This window comes from Lissotriton vulgaris, chromosome 5 (assembly GCF_964263255.1).
Source record: "Lissotriton vulgaris chromosome 5, aLisVul1.2, whole genome shotgun sequence".
In the NCBI taxonomy this organism is placed as follows: Eukaryota; Metazoa; Chordata; class Amphibia; order Caudata; family Salamandridae; genus Lissotriton; species Lissotriton vulgaris.
Genome location: NC_141693.1, coordinates 1,543,076,985 through 1,543,094,704, shown reverse-complemented (window position 1 = coordinate 1,543,094,704; position 17,720 = coordinate 1,543,076,985). Strand labels below are relative to the sequence as shown.

The 17,720-nt window shown below is 42.1% G+C and overlaps 1 protein-coding gene across 1 annotated transcript; it reads right to left on the bottom strand.

Annotated features, from left to right (window-relative positions):
* Positions 1-7,078: 7,078 nt before the first annotated feature.
* LOC147712983 (olfactory receptor 2D2-like) lies at positions 7,079-8,014 on the bottom strand. Its single transcript, XM_086920408.1, has one exon. It carries the CDS (start codon positions 8,012-8,014, stop codon positions 7,079-7,081), a length of 936 nt encoding a protein of 311 aa, XP_086776534.1.
* Positions 8,015-17,720: the final 9,706 nt, after the last annotated feature.

Here is a 17,720-nt window from a genome sequence, read left to right as displayed (position 1 = left end):
TTCTTGGCACACAGCTTTATTGAGAACCCACCGAGTTGTCCTCTGATGATGCTAGAGGCTCCGGTACTTGAAGAGCACGTATGTTCTTCCCACTATTGAATTGGATGGCTGAACTGTTTTCGGATGATGACAGTGACTTCATGCTGGAGGCTGTTGCTGCATATTTTGCATATTCAGTCCTGTCCTAAAAGCCTTTCAAGACTGTTGATTGTTTGCCCTGTCCTTAATTGCAATGATTTTTAGATTTTTTTTTTTTTTAATTATGCATGATTTTTTCGTTTCCCAGACCTATTGACTTGAGCAGAAATGAAAACTGGGTTGACGAGTTGGATTTTTTCTAAATTGCTTACAAATGCGTTTTTTTTTTTCACTCAATCTTTATAATTTAACCGGGCTCATTGTTTTTGAACTCTGTCTTCTTGATGTTTCCTTTTCTTATCTTATCTTATCCGTGCTCGGATCATGGGGGGATGTCATATAGTTACTGCTTACCTATATACCGTGTTAAGTTAGCATGAGCTTATTAAATGTTCAAACGCCATTTTACCTTTTGCTGCTTCTGCACACGACACATAATTGTTGCTTTAGCTTTCAGCCTAGAATAGCGTTGTGATTTATACAAGAATGAAATGAATGAGATTTATATAGCGCACGACTTACCCTGGGGCATCTCAGCGCTTGCTTAGGGAACCCGTCCTGGTATTCCCCTGTGAGATACCCTGGCAGGGTATCCACAAGGTGAAAGCCAGGCATCCCACCGCGAGGGGCTGTTGTGGAGATTAAGCGAGCTATTGCCCAGAGTCGCAGAGTGTGAACCCGTGAGTGGAGAAAGCACCGGAGCGAGAATTAACGAGTCCGTGGAATTTTTGAGCCCAAGACCCGCCGAGGCGGGGAATTGAACCCTGGTCCCGGGCCGAACTCAAGCTCCAGGTCTGCCGCCTCTAACCCCTGAGCCACACTTCTCCAATATGTTATTGCTCTGATAACATTGCTTAGTATACGATGTCTGTACAGTGAGTGCTGAAGCCTTGAAGGATAAGTAAACACAATGTTATTGTAAGGTCTGATCTTCGCACTTTCATAGACATAACATAAATGCAGCTGCTGCCAAATCTGGCTTTAGGCGCGTTTTATATTGCTTTGCAAAGAACACAAAAACACACTTGATGGTGCTTCGCATGCAGAGAGCTGGTGGAAGATGATGTGATCCTCTGCCACTGAGAGATTGAGGTATGGGGTCGCCCTGCTAAAGCCCAAAGAGACCTTCTTAGATATAATATAATATGCTAGTTAGGGAGGATGAGAATCAGGTGTTGTTAACTCCTATTCATTTCAACATTTTAGCATGTTGTCACCTTTTGCCTTGTATGGACTAATAACTATGCTGATAACTTTGCTTGTGATAATATGTTTGCTTGTGTTATCTAAGATACTGCGTTTGAGAACCCTGCATTAGTAAATAAATATTTCAAATATGCACGCGTCCTCATTTACTCCACGTTCTGGTTTCAAATGATAGTATAATGAAAGAGTGTCTATGTGTTCCACGTGACCTGAGGTATTCTATGTTCATGTTCTGGTTTGTCTAAACATTGGGAGTTTGTTATGACCAATGAGACACTGTAGCTAGCTCGGTAAGGGGATTTTGGGTACTGAGGTGAGTTTTGGGCCATCCTAATTCACCGACTTCCAAATGTCTATGCACAGTTCTATAGGTTGTGTCGCATTGTTTGAGCACCCAGAATCAATCGGCAAAGGGGACCGACAAAAGCTGTTGTATAGCTTCTGAAAGCACAAAGAATCCTCTAGGGAATTGTTTGAAGTGTCCAAACCCACTGTCAGAGTCTATTGCCTTATTCAAGTACCTCCCTCTATTGCCCGTATCTTTTATATGTAAATAATTTTCACAAAAGAAATTTGCTGACCAGATTTAAGCTGGGGTAATTTCACTGAATTATATGCTTCCCTTTGGGCCAGTATTCTCCTAAAACTATTATCACTTTCCCTTGTGATGAACATTCGAGCCAAACTATTCTACATATGTGTCTTTACCGCTTCTCTGCTGGTATAAATTTTGTGTATAAAAAAGTGTAAAGCGGCTTTGTATTTTCCCCTGCAACTTAATGACTGTGTCGTTTGCTTTACTGTTGCAAGCTTTTTGAAGTGCACCTTAGCAAAGAGAAGGAGTATGTTGTTTTAATATCAATGCACTTTAATAGCTCCTGTATTTGTTGTATTTGTACCGCTGCTCAAATGCTTATTGTTGCTGCTGACTCTTTTACCAGACAGATTTAATATGTAAGGCTATTGGATAAAACCTACTGCTATCCAGTTTATCTGCACTGCCACTTTAGCTACAGCCAAATCATTGTCTTTGCCTGTGGTCTTCCTTATTTTAAATGGAAATTCAAATTGCAATTTTCTTAAATGAGTTTGATTTTAATGTTGTTTGCTATTATGTGTACCTTTTAGGACCTGTCTATGGAAGGTCAAATAAAGAAAGAATTGATTGATTTGATTGTGGCCTGCCTTGTACCTCACACCTCAGAGGACTTCCCTTCTGCAGCCAGTGGACTGCCCTCCTGCTTGAAGCTTGCTTCTCTCTCCAAAGGACAGCACTGCTGCTAGAGGTCTGCTTTAACCTATGACTTCCATAGTTAAAACATGGGTTAGTTGGGTGGCCTCCTGTGCCAGCTACGGGGACATAACAAACTCCAGAGACGTTTAACCCTGCACCTGCTTTTCTAGAGTGAGACTTGATCCCCCAAGTGGTGTCCCTACAGTCCTGGATCCTTGGAGGTGGTGATAAAGGTGCTGATCCTTCCTAACCCTAAACGGTGGGACTTGAAAGAAAATGTTTTCTCAAAAAACTACCACAAAACCCAACAGTAGACTGTGATCTACCTTCCAACTGATCCATTCAAGGTACCTCGCCAGTATGCCTGACTCCTTGGCAGCTCCATTACGTTCCCCTCCTCCGCAGCAAATTTTGTTCAGCAGGACCTCTCAGTGAGAGTATCAGGCTTTGTAGGGGAGCTCTTTTCAGCTACATCTTACAGCTATGTCTGTTGGAGTCGCTAAGCTAAGACAGGGCCCAATCCACCTAGGACATCAAAATCGTGCTCTGTTCTAGTCCGCCTTAAGTTTTTGACTTCAGCCCTTCATAGCGTGATCAGATACCCGTGGTTTTTGCGTTGATCTTTTAAGCAGTATTTTTCTCTTTAAACATTAAAAATTCATAACTCTGGTTTTGTTTTGGCATCAGTTTATTTATTACAATGTATTCCATTTTATTTAGTTGGTTTAGGGGTTTTCTTGTGTTGTGTTTTCACTTTATTAATGTTTGTGTGCTTCATAAATACTTAAAAAGTGTCTCTAAATTAAACCTGACTGCTTTTGTGCCAAGTTTCATAAGGATTAAGCACAGGTAAATCAGTGTTTTTTGTGGTTCACCCTAACAAGGATTGTGGGTGTTGCATGAGAAGGGTCTCATCCCCCTTAACCAATAACTCAATTTCTTACAGCAAATATATTTATGTATCTATACATTTTTCTCTAGTGCAAACATGACCCATGAGGGTTTCAGAGCACTTTACATTAGGGGACGAACGAGATGAATATGAGACAATAGAAACAGTCAACAAAAATATGAAAAAGGTGCAAACAAAGAGATTAACAGGCTGATAAGTTTTACATCCATAGGAAGTCGGTAATAAAATGGTTATGGTCAGTAAATGAGTCCTGGTCATCAATAAATTTGTGAAAGTAACGGGAGTGCTCTTAGGGCAAAGATGTGTTCATTAGAAGTGTTCTGAAGGAGACGGTAGACGGAATCAAACGGAGGCAGACAATTCCATATTCCAGACAATTCCAGGCTCTTTTGCAGGTTTTCCATATACTTACTGTTCTTAACTCCAGGTCTACTTAACCTTAATAATATATTTGGTACTAGATATTGTGAATCTGAAATAAGTGCTGATTAATAATTGAAAATGCAATATTTTGGTAGAATGACTTCATTCGTCATCAATGCTATATACCAACTAATTTTTATTACGAAACCGCATGCAATCTTTTTGAGATGCCACATTCCCAAACTTTAATATTCACTGGAAAGCCCTTAAAAATAAGGTAAAAGAGGTGAATTCAAAGTCATAATAGATTAAAACGTCACTATAAATAAATAAATAACTAGTGAGCAATATATCCGGGGCCTTTGTGTGTAAACATTTTCAGATGTACAAACATATTGTTGAAAGAGCAGATTTTCCCTATAGGTAATTATTAAGAATATTTATAATGTTGCAGTGCCCTCCTCACAGCAAAAAGTCAAAGGAGAATCTCAGCAGAGTACTGTATTGTGAGAAACATGTAAGAATATATGAGCCAAAACAATGTGCAAAATATCACACACTGAAAAACACAATAGCTTTCTACATATAGATCGACATATAGATCGACAAGACTTCTAGATTTAAGCTGATGGCATGAGTGGTCTCTCACTCACCAAGTCCTCACTGTCCTCATAGTTTGCACTACGGGCCATGATGACTAGCTTACTGATTAGATAGTTATGCTATGGCACAAACAGATGGTCAGTGAAGGTCACTTAAAAGGGGCTTTCAATATCAACAAGGCACATCATGTGAAATCTAATTTCTGCTCTAGCTGGAGTCACACACTATTCCATTTGGGTAGGTGTTAGCTCTATGGGGAGCAGGTTGTATTGGTGGAGTGTGGTAATCATTTCAGTTATTCTGTAATCAAAAGGAGGTAAACCTCACAGCACTTAGCAGTTATATTCAACTGGTAAACCATCCTACGTTTACATTCCATTGAACTTGCCAATGTACATGCATCATTAAAGTGTAGTAATGTTACAAACTCATTTAATAACAAGTTTATTAAGTCATGCTGCAATTTAGATGAGTTACTGAGCAATAAGTTGTATCACTCCAGCTCTTTTACAGTGAAACATCCTAGTGTAAAGAGTGCATGGCTTCTAGCATCTAGGCTTATTTAATAAAAACTAGGGTAAAAGTGTATAGTGCTATGTGAACACTAGACGCTTAAGAAGGGTTGGTTAAATATGGACCTTACTGGTAACTGCTGCTTGCTTAAAAACACCAAAGAATAGATCATAGGCATGACATTTATTGTGAGGCGCCTCATAGGACCATAATGTAAGGAGGAGGAAGAGGAGGTCCCAGATCTTTGAGAAATTCTGGAGAAACAGCAAAACAACAGAAGATTGCACTACCTACAAAAACACCATGACAGAATACTACCAGCTCTGCAGATCCACCAAAAGGACCTTCATTCAAAACAAGATCCTCCCCAACGCCTGCAATTCCTAGAAACTCTTCAGCATCATTCAGGAATTTACCAAGCCCCCCAGGAAACCACAGACATCAACCCTTTCCAGGACCTCTGCAACAAGCTTGGATCCTACTTCCATCTAAAAATCAAGGGACTCTACGACAACTTCCATGACCAGACACCCAACTCCGAAACCACTTCCTTCACAAGCAACGCAACCCAACCCACCATCTTCTCCTGGACCACAGTCACCACCGAAGACACCACTTTGACCATGAAAGGCATCCACTTAGGAGCCCCCACGGACCCTTGCCCCCACACATTTTCCACAGAGCCACCACTGCCATCGCTCCTGAACTATGACGAACCATCAACGCCACTTTCAAGACCAACATATTTCAGGGAGACTGGAAACTCGCGGAAGTCAGACCATTGCTCAAGAAGCCCACAGCAGACCCCACTGACCTCAAGAACTACCCACCCATCTCTCTCCTCCCCTTTGCGGCCAAAGTCACCTAGAAGACCGTCAATGCACAAATAACCAAATTCATCGAAGAAAACTCAATCCTCGACCCCTCCCAATTTAGATTCCGCAGCAACCACAGCACCGTGATGCTCTAATTGCCACCGCATACGACATGCACACTGCCCTCGACCAATGACACACTGTGGCCCTGAATCAGACTGCCACCTTTCCTCTCCGAATCCACGGAAATCACCTGCGAAGTGCCCCAGGGATCATCACTCAGCCCCACGCTCTTTAACATCTACATGGCCGCCCTCGCCACTATTGTCAGACAGCACGGACTCGGAATAGTATCCTACGCAGATGACACCCAGCTCATCTTCTCCCTCACCAAGGACCGAATCAACTCCAGGAAGAAAAGAACAACATTGCATCCTGGATGAGCAGAAGCTGCATGAATCTCTACTTAGAGTAAATAGAAGTCCTCATCCTCTGGACCTTCGCCTTAGCATGGAACAACACCTGGTGGCCCACTGCCCTCGGCAGCCCCCCACCCCCATGAACCACACCTAAACCTCAGCAGCATACTTGACTCCTCCCACTAAATGACCTGACAGGTCAACGCCGTCGCTTCCAGCTGCCTTAACACCCTTAGAATCCTCCGTGGATCCCCCCGAATCAAGGAAGGCCATCACCCACCCACTCATAACCAGAAGACTGGACTATGGAAACGCCCTCTAAGCTGGGATCAACAAGTCTCTGCCCTGCAAGCCCCCGACCATACAGAACTCCGGAGCCAGGCTCCTCCTCAGCATTCCTCAGCACAAACACACCACCCGTACGTACAGAACCTTCACTGGCTCCCCATTGAGAAGAGAGTCATTTTTAAGATACTCACACACCCCTACAAATGCTTCCACAACACCGGACCCCAATACCTCAACAAGAGAATCTCCTTCTATGTACCCAAGAGAAACCTCTGATCCGCCGACCTCGCCGAAACCCAGCGTATCCGCAGAGCCAGAACAGGTGGAAAACCTTCTCCTAAATCGCAGCCAATAACCTGGAACCGGGTGATTAGCGTGCTTACAATTCCCGTGATTGATTGATTGATTGATAATGTCTCTTTCATGGTCATTGCTGATAGAATGTTTAGAGATGTTTCATGGCAAAATATTTTTAAATCACATACACAGGAACTTTAGATTGGCCATGTCCACTAAACCCTCTAAGTAGCACAAAATCTTCTTTGATTTAATGGCAAGTTTTGTAGGGACATTATGTAACCTTTTGTCACAAAAGTCTAGTAATTATCAGCTTCTGAAAAGCTTCTTTCATTTCTTTGTTCCGCAGGCTGTAAATTATGGGATTAAACATGGGCATTAAAAGGACATAGAACATGGCCAGCAGACGGTCAGTATTCTGTGTGTGACTTGATGTGGGTCTCAGGTACATCACGGTGCCAGACGCATACAGCAAGCTTACAGAGAACAGATGTGAGGTGCAGGTGGAGAAGGCTTTCTTCATCCCCGAGGCTGAGTGCATCTTTAGGATAGTTCTTAGGATTCGGACATAGGATGTCAGGATGAGTAGGAAGGGGCCTAATATAACTAGGATGGTGTAAATAAAGATTGCAATCTGGTTAAAGAATGTATCAGTGGAGGCAAGTGTTATTACTGGTGGGATATCACAGAAAAAGTGTGCAATCACATTGGAGCTGTGATAGGGCAAGCTGAAGATGAATGTAGTCTGCCCCATGGACAAAAGGAATCCACTGCCCCAGCAGTAGACCACAAGCTGTGTGCAGAGTCTCTTGTTCATGATGGCTGGATAGCGCAAAGGGTAGCAGATGGCTACGTAACGGTCATAGGCCATCACTGCCAACAAGAAGCAATCAATGGTAGCAAAGCATATGAAGAAATACATCTGTACTGCACATCCCACAAAGAGGATGGTATTTTTTGTTGACAGGAGGCCCTTCAACATATCAGGAACTGTAACATTGATGTAACAGATGTCTAGGAAGGAGAGACCACGCAGGAAGAAATACATAGGAGTGTGCAGGTGGCGGTCCACAGTAACCAAGACAATAGTGAGTGAATTCCCCATAACGGTCATTAGGTAGATTGTTACAAGTATCACAAAGAGTATGGTCTGCTGGTGAAGTGGGAGATCAGAGAATCCTATGAGGATAAACTCCCACACCTCAGTCTGGTTTCCTTTCACCATTATTATACGTAACAATGACCTGCAGAATGAAAAGGGGAATGATTAGGATACAACTAAGAATGTATATATAAGATTTGTGTGTGTGTGTGTGTATGCATGTGTGTGTCTATTGCTCCATCCAAATTGCAGCAGAAGGCATGGGAAGCCTGTATTTACATAATCCACACTGTTTTTCCAAAATATTGGCAAAAAACACAAACCTCGTACCCGCCACATGTACTACATACACCAACAGGTTATTGGTTAAAGTCAGCTGACAGCCTTTCCCACGGGTCACGGAGCCTCACAAAATTGTTTGTACAAATAGTGCACTTGAAACTATGAACATCAACAAATGAGAACAAATATATGCGAATAGAAATGGCAATTTGGACTAGACTATTCCCATAGGGAGAAGGGTCAAGACTGATTTGCATACAGCTGGTTCCAAACAGGGCTGACGTGGCAAGCAAAAAACGATGGATTAAAGCCAGATCTGTGAATGGGGGTGAGTGTTTAAAAAGCTTCTGATATGCCAACCTAGATCAGAATTGATCTTTATTGGAATATCAGTTAAAGTCCTGGCTCCAAGAATGACCAAAATAAAATCAATGTGTGAACAACCCATCTATCTTGCAGAATTTAAATTAATGGGTTGAACTAAAGAGTTTGATAATCAGTATGATTAGGCCCTAGTGGGCTTAGTTAGAAGTAACATTCTTTATCATGATGAATCCTACATTAAATTCAGGTAAATGTCACAAAAATGTGTATGCACTGTTCTTTTGTCAGTAACTTTATCCATTAATAATAAGAAAATCCAAACCACACCTTAACTGAGCGCAGCGTGCTTTGTAGTCGATAATGTTTTCATTACCTTAGTGCACCTGTGTGAGTAATAGGAATATCAAAATTAAAAACAATTAAACCATCTTCAGTCCAAAGTTTCTAAAATCACTAGAGAAAACAATAAGAAAAGAATAAGATCAAAAGAAAATATCATTGTACATATTGTCCAAATGCATAATATTAGCTTACATGGATTTATGATTCGTCATCTGAATTCAATCATCCAGGGATGCGAGTGTCAAACCTTATAATCTATTTAGATACCAGTTTTCTTAATTTTAATGTTCTGGCACCTCCACATATGCTGACACCCACCCTGTCAAATGCAAACCCACAGGAGACTAAAGTCTTGGTTGTTTTGTTCAAAGAAGTGTCTGGCTACTGGGTGCTGTTTCTCATGGTTTTTATTAGCGCATAAGTGTTCCAAATCGCATTTGCTAACGGGGTTTCCGTACTCCCTGTATACATTTTGTTACATGGGCACAATATGCAATACACAAAATATTCAGAGCTATATGTTAGGTTCTTGGTGATGACAATTACTTGTGACTCTTCAGAATTTTAACTCTATAGATGTTGTTACTCAATTTGCATGCTATGTATTTCTTAAAACGAAATCCTGATCTACTGAATGGATCAGAATATATATTGCTTTTGTGACCAGATTCCTACTCAAGGGGTTTTTAAGTGATTTGTTTTTCCAAATTGTAATCCTGGGGTATTCTGTTACATATTTGGAGAGAACCTCATCCATGTTTAACACATGCCACTGTGCAATATTTGTTTTATTTTCCTTGCTTTGGTATTAAATGTTGTTTTATGTCTCATGTCAGAATATGTTGTCTCAAACTACACCTTTGATTATTTGATTCTAGGAGGGATTTTACCTTTTTAAACTTCTCAATGCCTACAGTGAGGGAACTCAAATTACAGCCTCCCTTTTCATATTCGAATGCCTATTGTGTGCCACAATTTCTCTTGGCCCTCAAAAATTCTCTCCGTATTAAATGCTATTCCCCAGATTCCTAGCGTGTGCACTACTGGCATGTAAATTGCTATTTCCAGCTGTCTTTTTGTTTTTTTGTAAGTGTTTTTTTTTTTACCAACATTTTGGAAAAACAGTGTGGAAACCTGCTCTCTCTTTCAAAATCCAAACCATATTGCTTTTCCACATGGGGAGCTGCATGTTACCAGCTCCCCATGACGAAAAGCAATACCGGCTCCTGAAGATGCGGGGAGCCAGCCGCACCGTGGGGGCATTGGGGTTCCCCCCAAGGGTCCCCAACATTTTATATAAGCCCCGGGGAATGGGATTCCCAGGGATAATAGAAAAATAGTGATAGGGGCTATTTTTTATTTACTGTAAAATTAGGAGTCGCATACCCAAGGCGTTTCTCAGTGCGGCCCCCTGGTGTGCACCTGTTGGATGCACTACTCATAGCCTGTAGGGTGCGCGACTCCAACGCGTTTGGTGCACGACTTCTATGCGTTCGGTGCACGACTGAAGCGTTGGATGCGTGACTCCAAGCAAAAAACAAATAATATTTTTCAGATATACATCAAGCTTATGTGTTTAGTTCTTAGGTGGTTCTAAAAAGAGCCCTTGTGTTTATTGAGAGATTTTGGTACCTACAAGTTAGTACCTGTGCAGAGTCTAAAGTTGAAGAGGAATACTCTGTTACCCTCATCTGTAAAATGTACACCATCTCTCCTATAGATGCCATCCATATTGAAACGCAGATTGTTATGGTAAATGGACCCCATTCTATAATCTCGGAGAAAAGCAGAAACAGATTTATTGACATGTTTCCTAGCTTTCTCAATCTGTGGACAAAGTTAACTGGACCAGTTCCATTTTTGCCTTTGGCATATGTTAGAATAGACAAAGGCAGTTTGGGGGTAAAGTGACATCAATTCTGTAAAGGTGTCCTTCATAAGCATTTCCAGACCTACCCCAGTGAAAGTGCCTAGGTCATTGCCACCACAGTGCACAATTATGAGGTCAGGGTGTTGGAGATGCAAAAAGGATTTAACCAATGGCATCAATTGGAGTGACTTTAACCCTCTCTGTCCAGTCCATTTAATATCCACATTTGGTAAAGCTAGGTCTTTATCCATGTTTCTGTTTTCTGCATACCTTTGGCTCCAGACAATATAGCTGTGTCCCACAATCCACACTCTAAGCATCTTGAAGGGAGGTCTGGATGCACTCATATGGTCTCTGTATGTGAAATGGCAGTTTGAAAAGTGAGATTTTTCTAAAATGGTGGATAAGATGCAGTTTTGAAAAAAGAAACAAAATGATTGGCTGTTTAAAAACATTCTAGTTTGAAAAGTAGGGTGCATGTTTCTGTTTTTTAAAAGCATGTTTTTTATTGGTTTAGAAAAAGAAATTGAAAGGAACATTACACAGGATATGCTGATGTTTTGAAATGTCAAGCACACTTGCTGTTTGGATTAGAAACATTGTGTACTGAACTTGTGACCTATTAGTTCAGTTAAGTGTTCCATGAACTGTTTCTATGGTAACAGTCAGTGCGCAGATTGGGGGTTGGGTTCAAATTTATATCACTTGGAAAGGGCTGAAAGGTGTAACCAATAGAAATGTGTGTTAGCTTTTGAAATATTGTGGTATCAATGTGATTTGATATTCTCATGTATATGTGTGCAGAATGAGAGGGAAAGCTTGTTTTTTTTGGTTTTGCTAAGAGGTGCACAGTACAGAGATTCTGTATAAGAAAATCAAATCTGGTATGTGGCTGACATACATCTTAATCTACAAACAAATTTGAAAGATAACTTACTCTTTTGTGAGAGGTTGCATGTGGTGTGTTAGTTTTTGATAAGATTAATGTGTTTCTCTAGGTAAAGTCCAGGGAGTAGTCTAGCTTGTTTAGAATCACATTGTGAGACTATGTTCTAAAATATGTGGAACGTGTGCAGTTATGTCACCTGTTCCAGACTACTAAATGTTTTTTTGCTAAAGTGCAATGGATGCTGTTATTTGTCTAGAATCACACTGTGATTCAGTGTGCATTTGCGAAAATTGTGAGAGAATCATTTGGTTGCTTGATGTGTTTGCAGACATATAAGTGCTTAAAAACCTTTCTTGTTGTTAAGTTTTGGTAGGATTAGAAAAAAAACATTGCTTATGTATTTGGAAAATGAGTTAGGCTTTAACACTGAGGAATATGTGCATTTATATCACATTTTCCTGAGTACTAAATGAATTTTGGTAAAGTGTAAGGGATACTGTTATTTGTCTAGAATCACATTGTGAGTCAGTGTGATTCTAGACAAATAACAGTATCCCTTACACTATTGTGAAAGAAGGATTTGGGTGGTTCATGTGTTTTCAGACACATAAGTGCTTAAAAACCTTTCTTGTTGTCAAGTTTTGATAGAAATAAAAAATAGTCATTGATTATGTATTTACAAAATGAGTTAGGCTTTAACAGTAAAATACAGTGTTGAAAACCTATGTACTATGCATGTAGTAGTCTAACCACCTTCACACTTGTGTTTCATGCCTACAATTCCCCAGTTAGTATCCATACATCCCATAGTGATTCTTTCAGTACCATGAACTAATCCAATCACTAAAGTAAAACATCAATCAATTATGTATTCATCTACTGTCACTTCGTATAGTACTGTAATCATTCAGTCAGTATACATGTACTCATACAGTGAGCGAGGATTTAGGGCACGGAGTGCTTCAAACTCCTATGCACTATGCATGTTGTGGTCCTATCACCTTCACACTTGTGTTTCAGGCCTAAAATTCCCCAGTTAGTATCCATACACTCCAGCAAACCAGGGCCGGACTGGGAACTGAAAGCAGCCCTGGCAAATTTTGTCAGACCAGCCCCCATCCGGCACGTAGCGAACCAGCCCCCGTCCGGCGCGTAGCGAGCGAGCGCAGCGTGAACAGCGAGAAGTGGTTGGCGCTTCCTGTTTCTGAGTTGTGCTGCCTGCATCTCATGCACTAACTGGAAGTTGCCGAGTTAGTATAAGTAACCACCCTTCTGGTACATAGATTGAAGTAAAATATCTCATCAATATTTTCAAAGCTCAATAAGTCGCAATTAAGCCAAGGGATTCAATACATCACAAATCTCAAAGCCAAGTTTGAGGCAAAAATGTATACATCATATTTATTCACAATATTCAACGATTCTTATGGTACATACACCTAGATATATACAATATCTATTCAAATGCCAACACCACAGTACCAATATTCATAACAATGTATGTACACCCTGGAGAGACCCAGGCTCAACCCCCCAAATACCACAGTCAAACTATCAATCGCACTACATACATTCCATTCAAATCACACATCCCTTGTACGAATACCGCTGTGGACCCCATCCTGGCTTTCCCAGTGAGGTGTCCACTCCTGGGCACCCCCAAGGTGGAGGCCAGGCATCCTTAGCGTTGTGGGGGCCGTTGTGGAGATTAAGCAAGCTATTGCCCAGAGTTGCACTCCATGATTGGAATAGGCACCGAGGCGAGAATTATCAGGTCCATGGAATTTTGAGCCCTAGACCCGCCGAGGCAGGGAATTGAACCCTGGTCCCGGGCTAGACCTCTGCATCAGGGTCTGCCGCTCTAACCATTGAGCCACACTTCTCCTATCAAGAGAGCCTAACAAGAATTATTACTGTGCAAATCTTTTATCTCCACGATTTGTCAGTAGGGGTATTTACCACCAATACCCTTGCGTACTACAGTAATCTGTGTGATTCGAAATATCAAACGCCGCTCTGCAGGCTTGAATAAAGAGTACTAACAATCCACCCTTAAATTCCTGACTTTTACATATGCAGTTCACAATAAGTACCTCAGGCCTATTGTCTTTATCGTAACTTTTCATAAAAAGCAGTTGAAGCCAAAAGCCAGAAGCCCTGATCATTGGCTCGCCACCATAACAATCTCAGTCCTGTAGTACTGATCAGAAGCTTCCCCACTCGGGGAAAAAAGGTGCAATAAAGTAGTCTTTTTCAGAGGAAGCACACATTTCCCCCCCCCCCCGACCCCTGCCCCATGGCTGTGTTCCTAAACTACTCCACTCCACCCTATCCCCAGTAACTTTTTCGCCCGCCCTTCTCTCAAAACCCTGCAAACTACACCTAAGCCCTTAAAACTACCCTGCCCCCTTAAGTCCTAAGAAGTATTACGATCCCTGCCCTGTCCTGATCCCTAAGATGGCACCCAAGCCCTGAAAACGACCCCAACCCCACCGCACTTTAAACTACCCTTAACCCCCGCAGCCCTTTAAACTGCCCAAACTCGCCCCCCCAGCCCTGGAAAGTTCCTCGTCCCCTCCCCAACCCAGAAAATTACTCCTGACCCACCCCCAGCCCACAAAACTACTCCTGACCCACCCTCAGCCCACAAAACAACCCCGACCCACCCCCCAGCCCCACTAAAATAAACCAACCCACAAAACACACCTGTGCATGACACATTGTTTAATGGGCACTTTAAAGAGCATTTATTTCAAGGGCGCTAAGGGAACACTGACAGGTCAGTGAGTATCTGCATAGAAATGCACTAATAAATAAATCAATTGTGAACGATAAGTATACAATCTGAAAACACAACTGCACAGTTCAAGAACAAACACTAATAATGCACCTTCCCCTTTACTATGTACAGAAAAGGCTTTGAGACAGTCAATTTTCAGGAGAAGTCATTGATAAAAGCAGTTTACAACTCGGCACATTGATTTTGTTAATGCGTTTCCACTCACTCTGAAGGGCATTCATCAAAGGAAAAGAGAAGCTTTACAGTTCCACCCACGGCTCTTTAATTTTTACTCTCAAGAAACTGCCAAATAGAGACAACTGTGCTGGTTAGTTCACTGATGTGGCATAAAATATAGAAAATCGATATTTCAATCTGTCGATGGTATCATTTTAGTGCCTGTATTAAGTTCAGAGAAAGCGAGGAAAGGCCTCGGAAACTTTCTGCTTGAAAACAGAAGCCAAAAATTGATTCTTTGCAGTTGTTTGCTCTATACATTTTGCAAGAGTATACATTGGGGAGAGGCCTCTCTTACAACTAACCAAGCGATAAGCAAAACAAGACAGTAATCTATTTTCTTTTTTTCTAGGGATGTGCGTACCCACAGCTGCACGCAGCACGCGCCAAATGTGCTTGCTTTTGTTCACTGCATATCTTAAAAAATAGAGGTGGGGAAGCTATGCGAACGTCGTGAAATTCAATTCTTAAATCTCACAAACATCATGCCGAGAATTTCTTTAAGGAGAAACATAACCGTGGGCGCAGTGAGTAGAGAGAGGTCACAGAACAGTCGCTCAGACTGAGTCAGGGAACACACTGACAGGAATATGCCCTGTGCCTTCTCACTGCTGGGAGGGGGGGGGCGGGGAGGTTGGGTGAGTCTCCGCTCGCGCGAGCTCTCACCTGCCTGTCTTGGTGACGAATCATCTCGTTGTCGAAGCCCTCCCACAGCTCCTTGTCCTGGAGGCACTCTCTCTGATCTGGTACACTGTGAGGCGACGGCCTAGCACCCTTTAAGGTCGGATGGCGGCCGCGGGAGTAAAAAGAAGGGCTTCTGGTGTTGCGCGCACGCACGTTCTCGCGCGCGCAACGCCAGGACGCACTTCTATTTACTCCTGCGGCCGCCTTCCAATAGACCAATGCAGACTGATGTGGCTTCTTCTAAGAGAGTGACGTGACGCTATTGGGGGCCGATTTTCAGTCCGACCGTCACAGGCTGTGACGGGCGGACTGAAAATCGGCCCCCAGCCACAAAACCGGCCCCCATTTTGAAAACCGGCCCCCACCCCCTCCAGCCGACCGGGGGATTGCCCGGTGCCCGGCATTGCCAGTCCGGGCCTGCAACAAACACCCTGTGAGTGCTCGTGCAATCCCATAGTGACTCTTTCAGTACCATGTACTAATCCATTTGCTAAACTAAAACTAAATAAATTATGAATTCCTCCACAGACTCTCCTTATAGTACTGTAATCATTCAGACAGTATACTTGTACTCATGCACTGAGCCGGGATTTAGGGCACGGACCGTTTCAAACTCCTATGCACTATGCATGTAGTGGTGTAATCACCTCCACACTTGTCTTTCAGGCCTACAATTCCCCAGTTAGTATCCATACACTCCAGCAAACACCCTATGAGTGCTCTTGCAATCCCGTAGTGACTCTTTCAGTACCATGTACTAATCCATTTGCTAAACTAAAACTAAATAAATTATGAATTCACCCACAGACTCTCCTTATAGTGCTGTAATTATTCAGACAGTATACATGTACTCATGCAGTGAGTCTGGCTTTAGACACGGAGTGCTTCAAACTTCTATGCACTATGCATGTAGTGGAGTAACCTCCTGCACACTTGTGTTTCAGGCATACTAATCCACTTGCTGAACTAAAACTAAATAAATTATGAAGTCGCCCACAGACTCTCCTTATAGTACTGCAATCATTCAGACAGTATACATGTAATCATACACTGAGCCAGAATTTAGGGCACGGACCGTTTCAAAGTCCTATGCACTATGCATGTAGTGGTCCAACCAACTGCACACTTCTCTTTCAGGCCCATAATTCCCCAGTTAGCCTCCATACACTCCAGCAAAAACCCTGTGAGTGCTCTTGCAATCCCATAGTGACTCTTTTAGTACCATGTAGTAATCTATTCGCTAAACCAAAACTAAATAAATTATGAATTTACCCACTGTCTCTTTTTATAGTACTGTAATCATTTAGTCAGTACACATGTACTCATGCAGTGAGCCAGGATTTAGTGCGCTGGACCGTTTCAAACTCCTATGCACTATGCATGTAGTGGTCTAATCACCTTCACACTTGTTTTTCAGGCCTATAATTTCCCAGTTAGTATCCATAAACTCCACCAAACACCCTGTGAGTGCTCTTGCAATCCCATAGGGACGATTTCAGTACCATGTAGTAATCTATTCGCTAAATTAAACTAAATCAATTATGAATTCACCCACTGTCTCTTCTTATAGTACTGTAATCATTTAATCAGTATACATGTAGTCATGGAGTGAGCCAGGATTAAGGGAACGGACTGTTTCAAAGTCCTATGCACTATGCATGTAGTGGTCTAACCATCTTCACACTTCTATATCAGGCATTTAATTCCCCTGTTAGTATCCATACACTCCAGCAAACTTGCTCTTGCAATCCCATAGTGACTCATTCAGTACCATGTGCTAATCCATTCACTAAACTAAAACTAAATAAATTATGAATTCACACACTGACTCTCCTTATAGTACTGTAATCATTCAGACAGTATACATGTACTCATGTACTGAACCGAATGAAGTGAACGGACCATTTCAAACTCCTATGCACTATGCATGTAGTGGTCTAATCACCTTAACACTTGTCTTTCAGGCCTACAATTCCCGAGTTAGTATCCATACACTCCAGAAAACACCCTGAGAGTGTTCTTGCAATCCCATAGTGGCTCTTTCAGTTCCATGTGCTAATCCATTCACTAAACTAAAACTAAATAAATTATGAATTCACCTACTGACTCTCCTTATAGTAATGTACTCATGCACCGAGCCAGGATTGAGGGAACGGACTGTTTCAAACTCCTATGCACTATGCATGTAGTGGTCTAACCATCTTCACACTTCTCATTCAGGCCTATAATTCCTGTCAGGGTTGTCAGTAGCACAAGGTCAGGAAATACGGCACTAACCTTTCTGTAGCAGCCAGCGGGAACGATGCTGTGGAGAATGACCTCCCTCTTGCCCTGAATACTACCTTCACAATGTACATGAACACACTATGGATGGGAGCACCCGGGGGAACGCGGAAGGGGACAAAATAATAAAAGTACCACT

Bases quoted from the DNA above. Each gene is read 5' to 3' on its own strand.
- LOC147712983 (XM_086920408.1), bottom strand. From the start codon at position 8,014: ATGGTGAAAGGAAACCAGACTGAGGTGTGGGAGTTTATCCTCATAGGA.